This window comes from Xiphophorus couchianus, chromosome 16, assembly GCF_001444195.1.
Source record: "Xiphophorus couchianus chromosome 16, X_couchianus-1.0, whole genome shotgun sequence".
In the NCBI taxonomy this organism is placed as follows: domain Eukaryota; kingdom Metazoa; phylum Chordata; class Actinopteri; order Cyprinodontiformes; family Poeciliidae; genus Xiphophorus; species Xiphophorus couchianus.
Genome location: NC_040243.1, coordinates 8,587,954 through 8,606,237, shown reverse-complemented (window position 1 = coordinate 8,606,237; position 18,284 = coordinate 8,587,954). Strand labels below are relative to the sequence as shown.

The 18,284-nt window shown below is 37.1% G+C and overlaps 1 protein-coding gene across 1 annotated transcript; it reads left to right on the top strand.

The window, feature by feature from the left end:
- Window positions 1–295: 295 nt before the first annotated feature.
- Window positions 296–16,917, top strand: usp31 (ubiquitin specific peptidase 31). Its single transcript, XM_028042100.1, has 16 exons — window positions 296–1,432; window positions 2,419–2,553; window positions 2,856–2,950; window positions 3,029–3,121; window positions 4,115–4,250; window positions 4,461–4,608; window positions 4,714–4,894; window positions 4,979–5,090; window positions 5,234–5,328; window positions 6,047–6,124; window positions 6,893–7,022; window positions 7,420–7,539; window positions 8,349–8,574; window positions 8,684–8,842; window positions 8,979–9,131; window positions 10,148–16,917. Exons 1-16 carry the CDS (start codon window positions 908–910, stop codon window positions 11,629–11,631), a joined length of 3,870 nt encoding a protein of 1,289 aa, XP_027897901.1. The 5' UTR covers window positions 296–907; the 3' UTR covers window positions 11,632–16,917.
- Window positions 16,918–18,284: the final 1,367 nt, after the last annotated feature.

Genomic DNA, 18,284 nt, shown 5'->3' with positions numbered 1-18,284 from the left:
TGACAGTGTAAAATGTCAAAACACATGTTTTATAATCAGTTAGTACTCATATAGCATTTTCATGAAATACTTATACTCTTAGTAATTCTTTGGACGGCTAGTTTTTACCTTTACTTCAGTTAAAACATGTTGAAGCAGTGCTAATGTTACTTGAGCACAATTTTTAGGTACGCTATGGACCTCTGCTCTGGCTATAAACAATGTCAAATGAGACGTAAATCATAAAACATTTCAGTAATACTCCCTCCTGTCCAGTGCGTGGTGCTGTAAAGCAGTTGTAAACGGTGACTTACGCATCTCACATGAAGAAGAAGAAGTAAATCAAGCCTTTCCAGTCTGGCCCGAATGTGTCTCCAAATGAACCTAAAATGTGAGGTTATTCAGTTTCAGCACGGTGTCTAGCTTTGACCGTCGTTAGCTGCATGCCATGGCGGAATATCCGTTCCGACTGGACCAAAATATCTCGACCGAAACAGACTGTCACCGTTTCAGGTGTTCGCATTGTTATTGGAGCTAGCATTAGCCTTTCCTAAATGAGCTAAGGCTGCTGTTATTTTATACTTCAGCGTAACTGATTCATTGCTGCAGGGCAGAAAGCCGCAAAAACAAGGTAATTCCATTCCAAGTTGCACCATTCCGTAATAGCCGGGCTAATATTTGGATATTATTCTATTAATTATCGCAGTCCTTTACAGTTTTATATATATATATAAAAAAAAGTAATTAACTGTTGTGCGAGTTTTACTGAGGCGCATCTCAGGCAAAATGTCCCGTGTATCAACGGTTAAGGTTAGCTAACAGACTCGGAGTTGTCCCAATACTAGCTGTTTTGAGATGTAGCAGCAGGCAGCCAGTGAGCTGACCCTGGTTCAGCACAGCCCGTCTGTCAGAAGGCAAAGGGGAAATCATGTCCTGCAAAGCCGCAACCAAGGACAAAAAGTCGAGCTTCAGCAAGAAGCTGTTCAGGCGAGGCTCTGTGCGCTCCGTGGGCAGCTTTATGAGCAAAGTCCTCCGGACGCTGACAGCCTTATCACACTTTGGATCTGAAGTACAAACCGATGATGACAAGGATGATGGAGGATTCTCCGCGTTCAAATCCGGGAGTAAAGATGTCCCCATGGAGGATGGGGACTTTGGTGGGTTCCTGTCCGGAGAGCGAGTTCCCGGAGTGTCAGGTCTGAAGAACCACGGCAATACCTGCTTCATGAATGCAATCCTGCAGTGCCTGAGTAACACGGAACTCTTCGCCGAGTACCTCGTTTTGGAGCACTACAAAGGCGAGGAGTTAGAGGAGGAAAAGCCGAAAACAAACGGCGTCCATCTGCAGAAGAAAGGTCCTCTAGGCAAAGGAGAAGTGACTGAGCAGCTGTCCGGACTGGTGCGGGCTTTGTGGACGTTTGAGTACACACCTCAGCATAGCAGGGACTTCAAGGTAAGAACCAAAACAACACAGTATAAATGGACATTAATGCTGATTTCTCATATTACAGTGTTTCCAATTCTATGTCACCTTTAGCATCTTGGCACTGATTTACATGTGGATATCTGCTAAACTGAGGCCTCATCAAACAGGCAGAATATATTGTTGGGTAGAGATGCACTGATCAGATGCACTGATCAGGCTTTTATTGGGCCAATACTGTGTGCCAATTTTCTTTGGGAGTCTTATCTGTTGATTCTGATTACTTCGAAAAAATAATCAGTCTTTAAAGATAAATGTTAATTTTTTTTAAAACGGTTTAGTCATTTCAATTCAATAAAAATGTCTCTAACCTTTGAGGAATTTGTATTAATCTAGAAAATGTGAATTAAAGTTGATGTTATTGAAAATTGTGGTAGTTTTTAGCTTTATCCTTTGGATAAATAATGGGAAGAAAATCCAGTTTATTATTTCACCAAATGATCACCTGTCAGAGCTGATGACAGAAAATGTCTAATGTCTGATTGGTTGGTTGATGCTGCACTAATTATCAGCATGTAAATTATTCATTCCAAACACTTAGGGTTTATTTGTCAGGAAATTTTACATTCTTAGCCAGCATTTGCTATGTTATTATTGCACGTGTTAATTTTAAGATGAGGAAATATTTACAACATATTGTGTAGCCCTTATGCTTATCTAAAATAAGGCTGAAAGAAACCCTAGAAATACATATGACGTAGATAAAATCGATTTATTCTGAGTATTAAAATCAAGTTTGGATGTATGTAGTCAAATTTCAGTGCGTATGCATTATTGTATGTTTCATTGATTTGATTATATATATGTATATGCATTTATCTGTTTCTATTGTTAAGTTTCCCAAGATGTCATTTGTTGTGAATTAATCTGCTAAAATGAACTACATCATAGGCAAAATGAATGTTTTAGAGTTTTTGTCAGTTTTTTGTATTGTTGGATTTTGTCGTTTGCTGCAGAATGCTGTGTCAAAAAATGCCACACAGTTTAAAGGGAATGCTCAGCACGATGCTCAAGAGTTTCTGCTGTGGTTGCTGGACAGAGTACATGAGGATCTCAACACCGTCAACCCGAACACCAGGCCTGCTATTAAGGTGAATTGTGAAGTTATTAGAAGGATAATAAGTTGCAGGATGGGCCTGTAATTTAAGTGAGAAATCTGAGACTTTACTCTTGATCTCTGAGCCATCAGATTATATATTTTTTTATCACATTGTTTCTTATTTAATTTGTCTCATTAACTTAAATTGTAGTTGGATCAAATTAGACTCGCCTGACCATGCGCTTCCACTTGAATTTAGTAATATAAATTGCATCTCAAGGCATCATATGCACCTCACTGACGAGTGTAATTATGACCAGTCAGTCAGGTTAATAAATCATCTCATCTCATTAGCCTCCCATTGAAGAAGATGACCAGAGCATAGAGGGGCCCTCTCCTCCTCTCTCTGCTGGGTCGTTTGTGCAGGAGCTGTTCCAGGCTCAGTATAGGTAGGCTTAATCGATTTAGAGTCTGCTAACACTATCTGTTGATCACATTAAGAGATTTATTTATTTTTTCCCTTACAGGTCGTCTCTTACTTGCCCGCATTGCCAAAAGCAGAGCAACACCTTTGACCCCTTCCTCTGCATCTCCTTACCAATCCCTCTGCCACACACACGGTGAGTTCCTCTTTAAAGCTCTGGCTGTGGATCAACAGGGAGGAATCAGTTTCTAGAGATATGCTTACGGGTCCCTACATGTTCCTAACTATTGCCACTTAACATGGCTGTGTTTTCTTCTTTGAAACTACGCACACCTAAATACATTGCATGCAGTCTCTAAAGCACTGCCACTTTTGACTTTAGGTCAAACACAGTGTTTGTGCATGCAGGTGTATGTGTTTTAAGAAGCTTACAAGGGTGTGACAATAGTGGAAGTTGGAGTGTGTGTGGCGGTGAAGGGAAGGAAGGAAACCTGTTTTGACAGGAGGGCTGTCAGGCTAAAGGTGCAGGAGCATCAAACAGGTTGAGAGGGAGCATGTGCTCCAGTTTTAAAACAAAAACAATTATGTGTGAGCGGAGAGGGAGGAGAGAGAAGAAGAAAAACAAAAACTACTGTAGGTGAAGCATGTTGTTATATTGTAGATCAGCAAGTTTAACCTGTAAGCAGTGCATCTTTTCTCTTTGGTAGTACAGGATGGATGAGTTTACTGTTTTTTTTCTCACTTGTCCCAAATTGCAGATTCTTGTCTTTGGTAGAAGTGAAGAAGTAAAAAAATGTTTAAATGAGAACAAATTTTACCTTCTTAAAAATAGAGACAATGAGAACGTGTTGAAGGACTTGGCCTTGCAAGGATCAAAAATCTTGTTGACTAGAAATGAAACCCGGACATTACTGTTGAGCGTATCAAACATCATCTCTTGAATGTGCAGTTGTTAAAGTAAACTTTGATTATTCTGCTGGAATAATTCAGAAATGATGTGGTTGCCGCATAAGTAAAGGACAAACTACTAATTTATTGTGTCAGAATGTCAGTCTCTATGTGATACTTCATTTTAAATTTACTGATGTGTCAAACTTTTCTTTGTACTTAACAGCTGGCTTAAATGAACTGGTAATTTGCAAATCAATATACATAAAACAATATTTTTACTTTGTTTTTCTTTCATCAGGCCCTTGTATGTGACTGTGGTCTACCAGGGGAAGTACTCTCACTGCATAAGGATTGGAGTTGCTGTTCCTCTCAAAAGTACTGTCTATCGCCTCAGAGACGCTGTGTCACGTGAAACCAAGATCCCAATGGACCAGGTGCTATTCCTGTCTCTGTTCAGGGTCTGACACTGAAAGGCTATGTTACAGGCACAAGGTGTCGGCTCAGTCAGTGTTTGTCGAACCTGTTCTACCTTCCAGTCAGATAGTAATTCGTAAATTTAACTAGTTTTCCCTGAAGCATGAGTTGAAATTGACGGTAGCTGTCAGCAGAAGCATTATGTTGGCTTTCCTTTTTCTTTCCCGCAGTTTGTTCTGACTGAAATGTATTACGATGGCTTCCATCGCTCATTTTGCGATGATGACGATGATCTTGACATCATCCAAGAGAGCGATTCCATCTTTGCCTTTGAGACACCAGAGACCTTCAAATTAGAAAACCTACGTACAAAAAGAGGTAAGCTGGAAACAGTTTTCAAAAATGGGTTCATAGTGTTTTTTTTCCTGCTTATAATAAACAATGCAGAAACAGAAACTTCAGCGTGTCTTTTTTTTGTCACAGGAAGCCTTCTGGCAAATCTAAATCATAACAATTTAAAGTACGGGACAGAAATCAGCAGGACTCCATCCTTCATGCAGGGAGCAGTGACTCCTGTAACTGGATCTCCAAATAAAAACGTAGGGCCAGAAAAGGTTATTCTCCTGGTGTGTAACAGAGCGTGCACTGGCCACCAGGCAAAAAGGTACTGCTATGAAATATGTCAGCGCTTGTAATTTTGGCCAAGTGTCTTCCTAGTTAATCACAGCTATATAATATGTTTTATTAGATTTGGCCTGCCTTTTGTACTGTACATGGAGCGCACTGTGACTTGGGATGCTCTACAAAAAGAGATCCTGGAGAAAATGCGACATCTTTTGAGGCCTGGGGTCTACATTCAGGTAGGGAGATTTTAAATTTCTGCCTGTTACGTTGTGTGTAATCTAATTTAAATATTTTGTCTGTGAATTGACTCTTTTTTACAGCAGTGAGATCACAAAGAGCAATATAAAGAAAGTAGAACATCTATTAATTTATTGTTTAGGTTGGACCTTTCAGTCTTCGGGTGGTTGGCGTTGTTGGTATTACCTACCTCCTTCCTCAAGATGAGAGACCACTGTGTCACCCAACGGTTGAAAGGTCAGTTCATATAATTAATGTCATGTTTCCTAAACTTTTATAGATTGAACCTGTGACATCAAGAGTTAGTTTCATATATAAATTAAGCCTGATTTGGATTCTCCAGGATATAACTTTTTGTAGTTCATTCGGTCATAGAAATACGCCTTCCAAAAAACAATTATAGCAAATATGAAAATTGAGATATATAGAATACACCAATCTTCTGTTAATTTGCTTCTACTCCTGTTCTCCTTTAGTTTTATTGCTTTTACGTATTGGGTTAAGTTATGTTGAAACAGGAATTTGAGTGTTGAGATTCTAGTTTAGCTTGTTTTAATGAACCAGTAAAGCTTGTCACTGTAGTAATCCTTTATATATTGTTGTTGTTACACCATTTGATGTTTAAGTGACATATAATGAATAAAAGGACATTTGGTTCTAACAGTTCTTAACACTGACTTCCCATAACAAAAATATTAATAATATTTTATTATTAGTATGTAACTGTAGCAATTAAATTTTTACATTTGAATAAGTTTAAAGTTGAAATTAGACACTTTTATGTCTATTTATCTCTAATTGAAAATTCTGAAGGACAACTAAAAATGAAACGACATGATTTTAGCAGTTAAGCACAATATGGTTATTACAGGAACGAGTCAGAGGATGAAATGGGTGGAACAGGAGTCTGAATTGTAAAAAAAAATGCCACTGACCTTTTTTTTTTTAATTGCAGAGCGTATAAGTCCTGTGGACAAGGGGGACCTCCACATGTGAAGATTGTGGTCGAGTGGGACAAGGAAACCAAGGACTAGTGAGTTAAAACACAGTTGAATTAACAAAGTTAATGCTGAGTGCTAAACGCCATAAAAAGAAAGATCCTGTAATGCAGCACACTATTTAGAAATGTTAAAAAGATTGTATTATTTAAATCGAAAACCTTTGGTCAGTGAATAACATCTCTTGTAGTGCAGAATATTTTACAGGTCAACAACAATTTATAAAAGTCATGGAGACCTAATCTGACAACTTTGATCAGAATTTCTGACAATGTTTTTGTTTTCAAAATAACCTCAAACGAGATTCAGTCTCTTTTGAGCTCTTGAAAGTTTCTACTTTGGTACTGCCTTTCACAATTGTCTGATTTTGAAAATATAAACCAGATTTTTCTCAGAACTGATGTTCTGCAGTTGAAAAAGCTTTCTTTTAATTCATCACAAATGATGAATTTCCTCCTACCCAATCAGATGAATCATCTTTTTTATGTCATGCCAGCCAAACTATCCTGGTTCATTAGTGCACATGCCTCTTCTTTTTTTACTCAGTCACTATTTTTTACATTTATCTGGATCAGGATTCTCTTGTGGACAGCCGTTAAATTTTGTTCTAGAAGAGTCCTCTGAGTTGTGTTTATTTGGTCATTTTGAGGAAGTGATAAACTTAAACTGATTACTGTCACATTTATTGGTGTTAACCTGCAATACAGTATCAAAATATACTCTCATAATAATATCAACAAAAACAGAAGGTATTTGAAGAAATCAGGGGCTCATTTTGATCATACGGTTTCTGTTTTCTGCAGTCTGTTCGGCCACACTGAGGAGGAGTATATTCCAGATGCTGAGAGCGTCTATCTGCACAGGCAGCAGCATCATCAGCCCCAGGCCTGCACCCTCGCTCAGTGCTTTCAGCTCTACACTAAAGAGGAGCAGGTACCAACCAGCAGACAAATATGCTTTCACTCAGTAGTTTCCCATGAAGAGAATATAACCTAAATTTGCCTTGGCAATAGCAGTTTGAAAAAATCCCGACTTTTCTTTTTGTTTTTGTTTTGCAGTTTAAAAATTTCTCCAAACACCCAAAAGCTATTCTGTTCTAACAGTTTAACGGCATGTAACTGCTAATGCTATGTTTCATATAGACTAAAAATCCTAAGCTTAGTCAAATGCCTCCATTGTGGTTTAACTTGCCTTGAACTGCTCTGGTGGAAAGTAGAGAAAAGGGTGGAAATGTGGGCCTCATCCTGTGTGGAGCTTATTTTAAAAGCAATGTGGTTGAAACTTGTTCTTCTTTTTGGACTGCGTGCGCGTGTGTGTGGGGGTGTTTTAGCTGGCTCCAGACGATGCCTGGCGCTGTCCCCACTGCAAGCAGCTGCAGCAGGGCCGGATAAAGCTCAGCTTGTGGACGCTGCCGGATGTGCTCATACTGCATCTCAAGAGATTTCGACAGGTATGTGAGCTTAAGTGATTACTAAATAAACTTAAAACAGTTTTTAAAGCATATAATCACATCCTAATAAATTTGAAAATTACTTAAAAACATTATTTATTTCAGTAATTAATTAAATTTATTCATGGTGATCTTGATTACTTGCAGGTAGTTCAAACTAAAAATTGAGTATCCCAGAAAATTAAAATGTTTCAAAAAATCTATAAAAAAGGATTTGGTTTATCTAAAGGTTTTCTATTGTCTACTCAAGTATAGACAAGACTGCTGATTTGTCCGAAGTTTTCAGTCATTGAGACCCTCCATTAGGGGACCATAAGCCATGAAAAATCATTGCTGTGGAAGTTGGTTGTTGAAGCATATTAGTGGTTATTATGCATAAGTTGAGTGGAAGGAAAAAGTGTTATAGTAAATCACATAACCTGTTTGAGAATGTATGAAGGACAGTCCAAGAAGATGATGAGAAACACCAGAACCAACAATGCAGATAAGCACTGATGCAGTAATTCATGCAGCACAACCAAATTTGAGTGCAAAATGTGTCCAATTTGTCCAAATTTGAGTCCAAAATATGTCAAAAAATGGACATATTTTTTAGGCTAACTTTATGTAATAAGGTTTTTATTGGTCCTATGGTGATAAAATTTTGTGAAAAAACTAAATTTAACAGAAATAAATGTTTGAAATACATCACTGTGTTTAGTTAATCCCTATATTACACAAGTCACTTTTGAAAATAGATTTCTGAAAAAAAACAAAAAAAGCTTTTCAATCTAACCTGCTTCTGGATCGCGATCGGTTTCTGAATTCAGGAAGGAGACCGGAGGGTGAAGATGCAGAACATGGTGAGGTTCCCACTGATGGGGATGGACATGGCACCACATGTGGTCAAGAGAAGCCAGAGCAGCTGGAGTTTACCGTCTCACTGGTCGCCATGGAGACGGTCCTACGGCCTTGGAAGGAACCCTGATGACTACCTTTATGACCTATATGCTGTTTGCAACCATCATGGCAATATGCATGGAGGACACTACACTGGTGAAGCGCATAGTTGAAGCATTTTTAAACAATGTTCATGTTTCAAGATCTGAATGAATGGGTTTGATTGTTAATTTGAATTTGTTTTATTCTTGTTCTGTGTTCTCAGCTTACTGCAAAAACTCTGTTGATGGTCAGTGGTACTGCTTCGATGACAGTGAGGTGACACCAATTTCTGATGATGCTGTGTGTCAGCAAACGGCCTACATACTGTTTTATCAGAGAAGAACCGCAATTCCCTCTTGGTCTGCCAACAGCTCTGTTGCTGGTCAGCATCCTTTCTATACTGTTTTTATGCAAATTTAACCCAATGATCATGTTTCGACAAAATTGCTTGAGAACTCTCTTTGTACTGGAGCTTGAGTTTTGATCTGTGGTTGAATCCCACTTTGTCTGTCACACAGGCTCCACTAGCTCATCACTGTGCGACCATTGGATCAATAGGTTACCTGGAAGCAGGCCTGCCAGTTTGGCCTCTGGAGCTTCATCCAGACGTACCTCGCTTGCTTCACTGGCTGAGTCAGTGGAGTTTCCTGCAGAACGTAATGAGGATGATGGTGAGGATAGACCTTCATTTATAGTGTTTGAAATTGCATGGGAAATGGTCATTTCAACCACATTCATCTGACTGTACTTTCCCATATTAATTTTGAGTGAATCACAAAGCTAAAGAAGCCTACAACCAGAAATTAAATAAGGCTAAATAAAAACTATTTTTTTTCTTTTCTTGTAATCAAGCTGCTACAAACTCTCCCCCCCCAAAAAAATTTTCTAATGAAATATTACTTAGACGTTTCTGTATGTACCATGTAACGTTTCTTAGATGTTACATGGTTGACAGGACCAAATTCAGTAATTCTGTGCCTCTCTGCAATATATATATGATAATTAACTGTTTGTTATGATTTATGTCCATGTCAGTTTATTCATTCAGTTGGCAACCACAATTTTTATGAGTTGCAAAACTTGTTTTCATGTCCGTTATTACTAGATTGCCTCAATTTAATAAAATACACATTATTATCATGTCCTACTTTTGTAAACCACATATTATTCTGATATTACAAGTGGGCCTTTACTGTATTGTTTATCACTTATGAAAATTTCTTATCATGATAAACCTTTTGATTTATTGTTGTCTTGATACATTTCCATTAATGATGTAAACAAAAACAATACTGACATTATCAGGAATGTTATTTTTACTATTTTTTCCACTGTTTCACAAATAATAGTAAACTTCAAACTCTGATTAAATGTAGTGACTTTGCATAGTTTGTTGACGTAAATTACATTTCCTATCGAAGAAGCCAATTTAAAATGGGAAAATCTTTCAAGAATAGTATTTGTGTTTGTCATGCTGTCATTGTTGAGCCTTACAGTTACTTAGTAAAGACATGATACATAGTTTTTCATCATGATTTTTATTATCACAATAGTACCACAAAATATTGTGATAAAATTCTAAGTCCATATCGTCCACCCCTGTTTGATGTTCACTCATTTAGTTTAAGGAAAAACAAAAATCTTTTTAGCTTAATAAAATAATCTCTAAAACCTTTGCTGTTTTTAGGAGGATTTTCTGTCCGCCCATTTGTGAGAAGCATCCAACGACAGAGCTTGTCCTCAAGGTCATCTATTGCCAGCCCTTTGGCCTTCAGTGACAGTGGAATGAAGCCATCTTGGTCTCTCTCTGCCAAGCTCCAGATGAGATCCAACTCACCCTCACGCTTCTCCTTAGACTCTCGGTGTTCTCCTCCTCTGGAGAGGATAGGAGAGGCAGGTGACGATAAGGTATCCACGTCCTGTTTTGGCAGCTACAGTCGACATGAACGGTACTTTGGCAGCAGGACTCCGTTGTCTATGATGGAAAGCAACTTCGGCGAAGACAGCAATAAAAGGTTCGTAGACATGATGTACTGCAGGGCTCCCACCCCAGTGGAAAAGAAGAGCAACAAAAATGACACAACTGAAAACAACAATGAGATCACAGCTATAGACCAAAACATACAACCCACTCAAGCAACCCCTTCCAAAGAGCAAAAAAGAAAAAGTAGCATTGGAGGATTTACCCTGAAGTCCGAAAGCACATGCTCCATCAAGAGCTCCAGCAAAACAGAGTTGGAGAAAACCTCCAAAAAACGTCTTTGCTCAATTAATAAGAACCCAGCCTCTGACGCGTCTTCCAGTTCACCGGCAAAAGGCAAGAAGCTGAGCAGCACGAAGGAGAAGACTGTAAACACGAAGAAAAGCACCTTGACACCCAGTGGAACGCCCTCTAAAACGAAGGAATCAAATAAAACTCCGGAGGCGACTCCACAACGTAAACCTTCCCTCTGCTCCACACCTCAGTCTTCAGCTTCTGCCTCTCCAACTGTGAAGAAGAACTCAAGCATTACTGAGAAGGGCTCAACGAGCTGCCGGAAACGACTGATGGAAAGGAGTTACAGCAGAGATTCTATGCACACCAGCCCCCTCGTTGACAGCCATCGGAGCAGCTGTGTGTCCCGTAGTTCACTTCCCAAGAATGGGGACAGTAGTCGGCTTGAGAGGAGGTCTGTAAGGAGTTCCAGCAGCAGTTCTTCAGTCACTAGCCTGCGCTCACCAAGTGTATCCACCAGAGACTTGCAACGGAGTAGCAAATCAGAGGAGAAAGGCTTGTCTTTCTTCAAGAGTGCCCTCCGACAGAGAGAAAGTCGCCGGTCGGCCGATTTAGGAAAAAGCGCATTGCTTACCAAAAAGGCTTCAGAGAGGACATGCAAGCAGAACGGACAAGCTAAGGAGGTAGACGGTGATGGTCAAAAGACTGGAGAAGCTGGGTCCTTGAAAACGTCTAAAGAAACTCTGGGAGGCGAGTCAAACTCAGACAAGCAGGAGTCTTCCAAGCCCCCCAGCTCTCTTAGTCGTACTCTACTAGGAAAGTCCAAGTCTTCCTCATCCGATGTAAGTAGCAAGTCTCGTACAGATGGGAAGAAACCTCTAGAAAAGATGGCATCTTCTCGAAAGCTGTCATCAAGCATGCAATCTCCTGCACGAACAACACAGAGGCCTCAGTGATACATCGGTAGTAGTAATGAGAAATAGAACAATGCAGCTATTTACGTTGTGCCTGGGTTTCAGTTAGCATCAGATGTATTTGAGACACACTTTTTGGTGTTATGGTTTTGTACATCAGCCCTAAAGTCTTTGACTTTGAAATTTCCCTGTTTAAGATATTTCTTTTTTGTTTTTTATTAAAGTAAAAGCATTATATCGTCTGCATATAAGAGTTCATGGCACTTGCCTGACATGCTAACAGTATTTTTCCAGCCTTTGATGCTTATGTTTTGAATGTCTTCTGTAAATATTCAAAAGTCAGTGGCAAAGAAAACAAAACCATGACATCAAAATTAGCCTCTGGTACCAGTTGCCAGTTATTTCATAGTTCAGAAAGAATGTTTTAAGAGTTTCATTCTGAAATAATTCGTTAAAAATTTTATTTTTTGTGAATTGCTGTGAGCCTCTGCTTTTCTCACCTCTCTTCATGCTGTCTACACATTTATTAATATAAATCCTAAGTTTTTAAATTGAAAGCAGTGGAGGAAAATGCATGCCATATTTATTTCTAAAGATTCACTAACATTTTTGAAAGCTTTTGGTATTGATGCATAGGAGCAACAACAAATGAGTCTTTATTTTGAATATTAAAAAGATTAAAGTGAATGTTGGCTCTAGACCAAAAATGGAAATATTCAAAATTACTCTCTAAAAGAGGTTTTGCAAAATTTTGAAACATTTGTGTTTTTTTTTTGTTATAGAGTACTGTTTTGATAAAAGTTTTTTTTTAAGTAAAAATGTATTTAGGTCCTTATGTAAAAAAAGAAAAAATTGGATGTTTTGAAAGGAAAACCCTTTAAAATTAAAGTTTATAAATATATATTGATTTATCTATAAAACTGTAGACATAACATAAATTGTATCTGTTTTCCCCCTCTATGAGCAAGATAAGAAATGATCTTAAGCGCCTTTCAATGCTGCACATGGAACAAAATATTGCCTTTTGGCAAAATAGTCTTTTACTGTAAGTGTCACCTATAGGAATGTTGTTCAATAGCACTTTGTATAGATAAAAACATAGGAAAATTATTATATAATAGTTGGTTAAATATTATAGGGTGTATTGTAAAGTAGAGTAAGGAGCCTTAGACTTAAAATGGTAAAAGGGTACATTCATCTCAGTGTTGCAGGGGTCACCCTACCATAACAAATATTTCATTTAATGCACCTGGTGCTGTAACAGACCACTGCTTCAGTAGCACTGACAGGTTTTTTTCTTTTAAATAATGACGTTAAGAACTATAACCACAATTTTAACGAGTTACAGAGCTTTTGGTGTTTGTATCATAACCTTTGGTACCTCATTCAAGATATTATCTTTAACAACATTTTGTCTTCTGAAGCCTGAATCACATTATTGGTAAAGAGACATTTACTTAGCTAAATAACTCAACAGATGTTGTCTGGGAGTAGTTGTCAATGTGTGGACATGAATGCTGAACTTTCTGATCTGATCTACCAGACAGTGCAAGACAGTTTTACTTTAAAAAAAAAAAAAAACATGAAGCAAATCAATGTGTAAGTTTGGTGCTTGTCGTCAGGCCTGCCGGGTTTATTTTCGATTGTAACTGTAGCTTGGTCATTGTTAAACTGCCACCTCTACTGGCAATATTCACACATCAGATACCAGCAGAGACTTTGTTTTCAAAGATTTAAATGTCTGTAAAGGATCAGAATTTAAATCTCAAATATTTTTATTTCTATTTTAGATATGCAGGAGACGGTTTCTGTAGCATTTGTCAAGTTTACAATGGTTCTCGGGTTGTTTGAGAAAACGCCACCTTATTGAACCTGACTGCCTTTTTTAAATGGTCTGTATGAAATGTGTCTGTCAAAACGTTACATACTTGGCTATATCGGTCTATTAAAAGTCTCTCTAACCCTGAATCGGTCTTTATCAATCTTAAGTTTTAAAAGAACTGTTGCGTGATGCACCAAGATCAGGTTGGAAAGTGTAGAATTCTGCATCTAAACTGGCAAATAAAATTATTGAATCAAATACATTGTTCACGTGATAGACAGAATTTATCAGTAATAATGTTTCATAAAACAAAGGACATGGGCTTGAATCTAAAAACTAGACACACCTACTTTGTGACCATTAAAACACAACAAACACATTTTTAGCTATGTTTTACTTCCGGTAGGTGCGTTTCTTTAACGTGTTTCTCCAATACTGAAAAGTACAGTCATACATTTGGATATGACATCATCCTCGGTTGATGCCTGCTCATTTCTGTCACAGACCATAAAAATAAAAGGCAGCATGTTTAGATAATGTGGTGTTGCTGTAGCTGCTCTATTTTCCTAATCTATCAAGAACATGTGCATGGCACTCGAATCAGAGGAGACATTTTTTTTTTGTTCATTTTGCTTTGTCTTTCTGTAAAGTCAGTTACTGCTGGTATACATTTCAGAAATGGCTCATTCCATCCTTCATGTTTGTGTTTCCAGCCATGTCCAAGTTCATGTAGCCATAAAGCGGTGTGTTGCCCTTTTACTTACAAAGCTTTTTTATATTTTCTATTAGGGTTGAAGGTTGCTGTTAGACAATCTGATAAAAAACAGAAAATGTTAATACTTTATTAATAATATGTAAATATAAATCATCTCTTTTGGGCACATCATCTTCCTAAAACATTCTAGAGTTTCTGGGACCCTATAAAGACAGGTGGCATGTTCCACTGTTTCTCATCTGTTTTCATCACCACTACATTTCTGACAGTTTCTTTAAACATGCAATACTTAGAGATCTGACTGGTTAGGACTTATAGTTTAGTATTAAACATCAGGCAGCTAACTCTTTGGAAATAGTCAGGTTTTCGCCTAAGATGCAACTTAATAAATTGGAATGTTACTGAAAGATTAAAATTATTTCTGTAATTCAGTTTAAAAAGAACTGTTAATTAAATAAGGCTTACAGTTAATAAAGTCAAAATTCAGTTTCTCAGGAAATTGAGATACTGCACTCTTTTTGCTTAATTTTCTAATTTTCTGGCTGCAGATGTGTGCGATGACTATTTATGCTCCAGTGCTAGCTGCACGCCACACATTGTGATTCACCCCACAACAAATCAATGACCTTTTGATTCATAGTCCTCTCAAATCTACAGTTACCTTTCTTGATTCTGCCATATTTACTACCGCACTTGTTTTCTTCCACTCCACTTTCTTTTGGTATGAGATAAAGCACTGTGTGAACAGGCAGCTTCCTTAACAGGAACTTTTTGTGGCTGATACACGGAATAAAAATAGACAGCGGCTGTTGTAAAGCAGTTATCCCTAATAAGACAACGCACCTGTAGTAAAAACTCAATTTAAAGGTCCTGTGTGATATTTATATTTGTTGAGAAACTGAATTTATGGTTTCCATGAGCTGTAATCCAGAATCACCTAGGTAACAAAAATAAACACCTGAAATATATCACTCGGTAGGTAATTTATATATTTGAGTTGAATGGCTGTTTTGATTTTTAAATTTATGTATCAAAGCTGCGTCCAAATGTTCAAGAGAGATAAAAATTGTACTAAAGCAAACAAATACAATTTGGGATTTACTTCTTATAATTTTAATATCCAGATGCTGGATTATGTGAGATAAAAAAATTATAAAAATGTGCACAATCAAATAATTAACCAATTCTCATTCCAGTTGAAAACATTAAAGCTGAATCACAATCTTCACATGAATCTTCTTTGTCTATTGTTCTGCACTGCAGTGCATGTCTTTTTTTTTCCTTTGCTGTTTCCTGTAAACTTGTCATTGTACAGACTAGAATGATTAATGAATGCAGTATTGCATGAAAACACTAATGCATGTATTTTAAATCAACTATGCAAGAGTGCAGCTGTGTAACATAGATTGCAATGCATGGCTGGTATATCCCATTGCTTTATTTGCACACCTATACAATATTTCAGAACTATACAACACAGAATATTTCATTTTGCTGTAAAGTGTTTCGAGTCATCTAATTTCTTCCATGTTGACATTCTCTAATCTTTATGGGTGCTCCCACTAGTTTGGTGGGTTTTTTGTCATTGTTGTTTCACATTTATCGTTGTACACCAGCAGAGATAATACTATGGATGCGAAAATCTATATGTGGTTACTATGTCGACTCATTATCTATGTATATTGTGAAAGCCTCTCATTAGTTTACTTCAGTGGGGGGGAAAAAAGTGTGTGAACCCCTGTTGCCATTTTCTCAGCTGCATCCAAGGTGTGGTCAGTCTTGAATATATATAATAAAAAAAATATTAACGTAGCTACATGCAATAAATAGAGATAGTAAATTTAGTTTTGTAATACAGTACATAAATATGACATTATTTTTTTTAGTTTCGTATTTATCAGACAGTCATTTCGGTCATGCTGATTTTATTTTTTATTATTGATTCAAATTTTTAAAAAGACAGTTTTACAGATGACTCTTTTTTTATGGCTTGTGAACTTTTGTTAATTGAATATTTAGCCAGCCATGCTCAGGAGCAAACATCTCCCTCTATTAAGATAAAATAGCATGTTACATATTCAGATATGCATTTTGCTGCTAAACTGAAGCTGCATTGAACCTTGAAACTAAAGTAGCTGCATTTTACATTTGAGTTACACACTTCATTTCTGCAGGTTCTGTGGCACTTCAAATATATTCCCTCAAATAGAGCTTCGAAGTTTAAAAGGCTTGCAGTGCTTTGAAATGGATTTTCGAGGCATTTTTCAAATGTAAGCACTACAAATGTACTAAAACTGATCGCTAGCCTTAAGCAGTCACATGTAATAGTTATGTATCTTTGGATGATGCAGAATTTAGAAAGCTGTGTAATGAAATGTCTTGAGTGTCATTTTTTTGTTAAGCTAGAAAATCATTCTGGATACACAAAATGTTTTTTTTTTTTACATTTTTATATAATCCACAAGCTGTTTTGTAAAATTAAATGTGTTGCAAATGTTGTTTACTTTTTAAGTTTGAGAATAGTTTATTCCTTTTTATCACATCGACAGCTGCATTTTCTGATTTTTGTTATACATTACAGCCTCTATTCCACAATATGCCTGTACATTTTTTTTTTTTTGTTAAACTGTTTGGTCATTTAGTTGTTTTGAACTCATAAGTCTTTTGAATTTAATTTATTTTTTAATTTTGTTTTTTCTATCATGTGCACTTTTATATTTGTTTCATCCAAATGGACAAGTGTGTACATACTTCCATGCAAGTACAAAATTAAACTTCTCATTAAAATGTTGAGTGTTTAGACTTCTTTTAAAAATGCTTTTGTAACTACACTATGTTCCCCCACCAGGTGGCGCTTTTGTCAAGCAAACTAGCCACTTATGTTACTGTAGGTAGGATATTGTTGATTAGTTAACATTACTGCTGAAGACAACAGCTGTCTCAATGTATTTACATTTTATTGAGGTTACACTTTGCTACTTCAACCAGTGTTTGTCTCTCATGTCACTAAATCTACTTTACTGGCATGAAGTACATCATGGACTCCAACATCCCCCACAGCATGCGGTTTAAAACGCAAAGTGTTTGTACAAGCGGTGCATAAGCACATAAATATATGGCTTATTGTGTTCTTGTTGCAGATACTGTGTGTAATCTGAGATATCAACACTCAGCAACACACAAAAGGCTCTAAATTTGTGAACCGGGTTGTTATTTCAGGCTTTTACTGGTCACGCAATATAGAGGTGCAGGAGTGAGGATGTGCAGATGCAAGCATGTCTGAGCTTAGCTTTTCTCTGAGAAGAGAATAATAATTGAACACCTTTATCTTTCTGGTTGGAAAAAAGAAATCACAGTTGGGAAGTATTGTTTTATTATATTGACATATAGGATTTGGAGATAATATCGCTATTCCTGTGGTTCGTCAGTGTGGAATGAAAAAAACTGAGAGCTGTGTTAGAAATGAAATCTGCTGTAGATTTCTTTTGACAAGTTGTAGTACAGGGAGCCTGGGTAAGCTTTTTTATTATTATTATTTGAATTATTAAAACATTCCTTCAACAAAATGTGCCTCAAATTCTTGAGAACTTAAAGTGAATTCAGAAAGTTTTACACAAGATATTTCTGGTTCAAAAAGTGAATAAAAAATACTATGGCTTTAGATTGCTTTTGGTTTCAATATTTTTTTATTTGAATGGTCTCACTGTGAAACTACTATACATCGCATATCTGATAAATATCCTCTGATTTTTATAGAACTGATTAGAATTTTTATGCATAAAATAAGAATTTGATCACCAGTCAATTTAAAAAGAACTTCAAAAACTTGGTCGATCTTTAAGAAGCCTTCCTTTCCTCCACTCATTACCTCTAGTAATTGTACCTGTTTGAACTTACCAGTATAAGACACACGTGTCCACACAAGTAGACTTTTAAGTACAGAATTTATGAGAATCTAGAAGAGGTAATTGTGTTAAACAGTCATTTACAGCAGGTGGCGGTATGCACCTTGAATTGCTTGCGGTCCGCCGTAATGGAAAAGAAGAAAACTTTTGTTCCATGGGTTGTCCAAGGACTGCATAGGTCCTTGGACAGCCCATGCAGATCCAACTGCAGATCTACAGTTGTGTAGATCTGCTCAGTGTAGATAAGCTACAG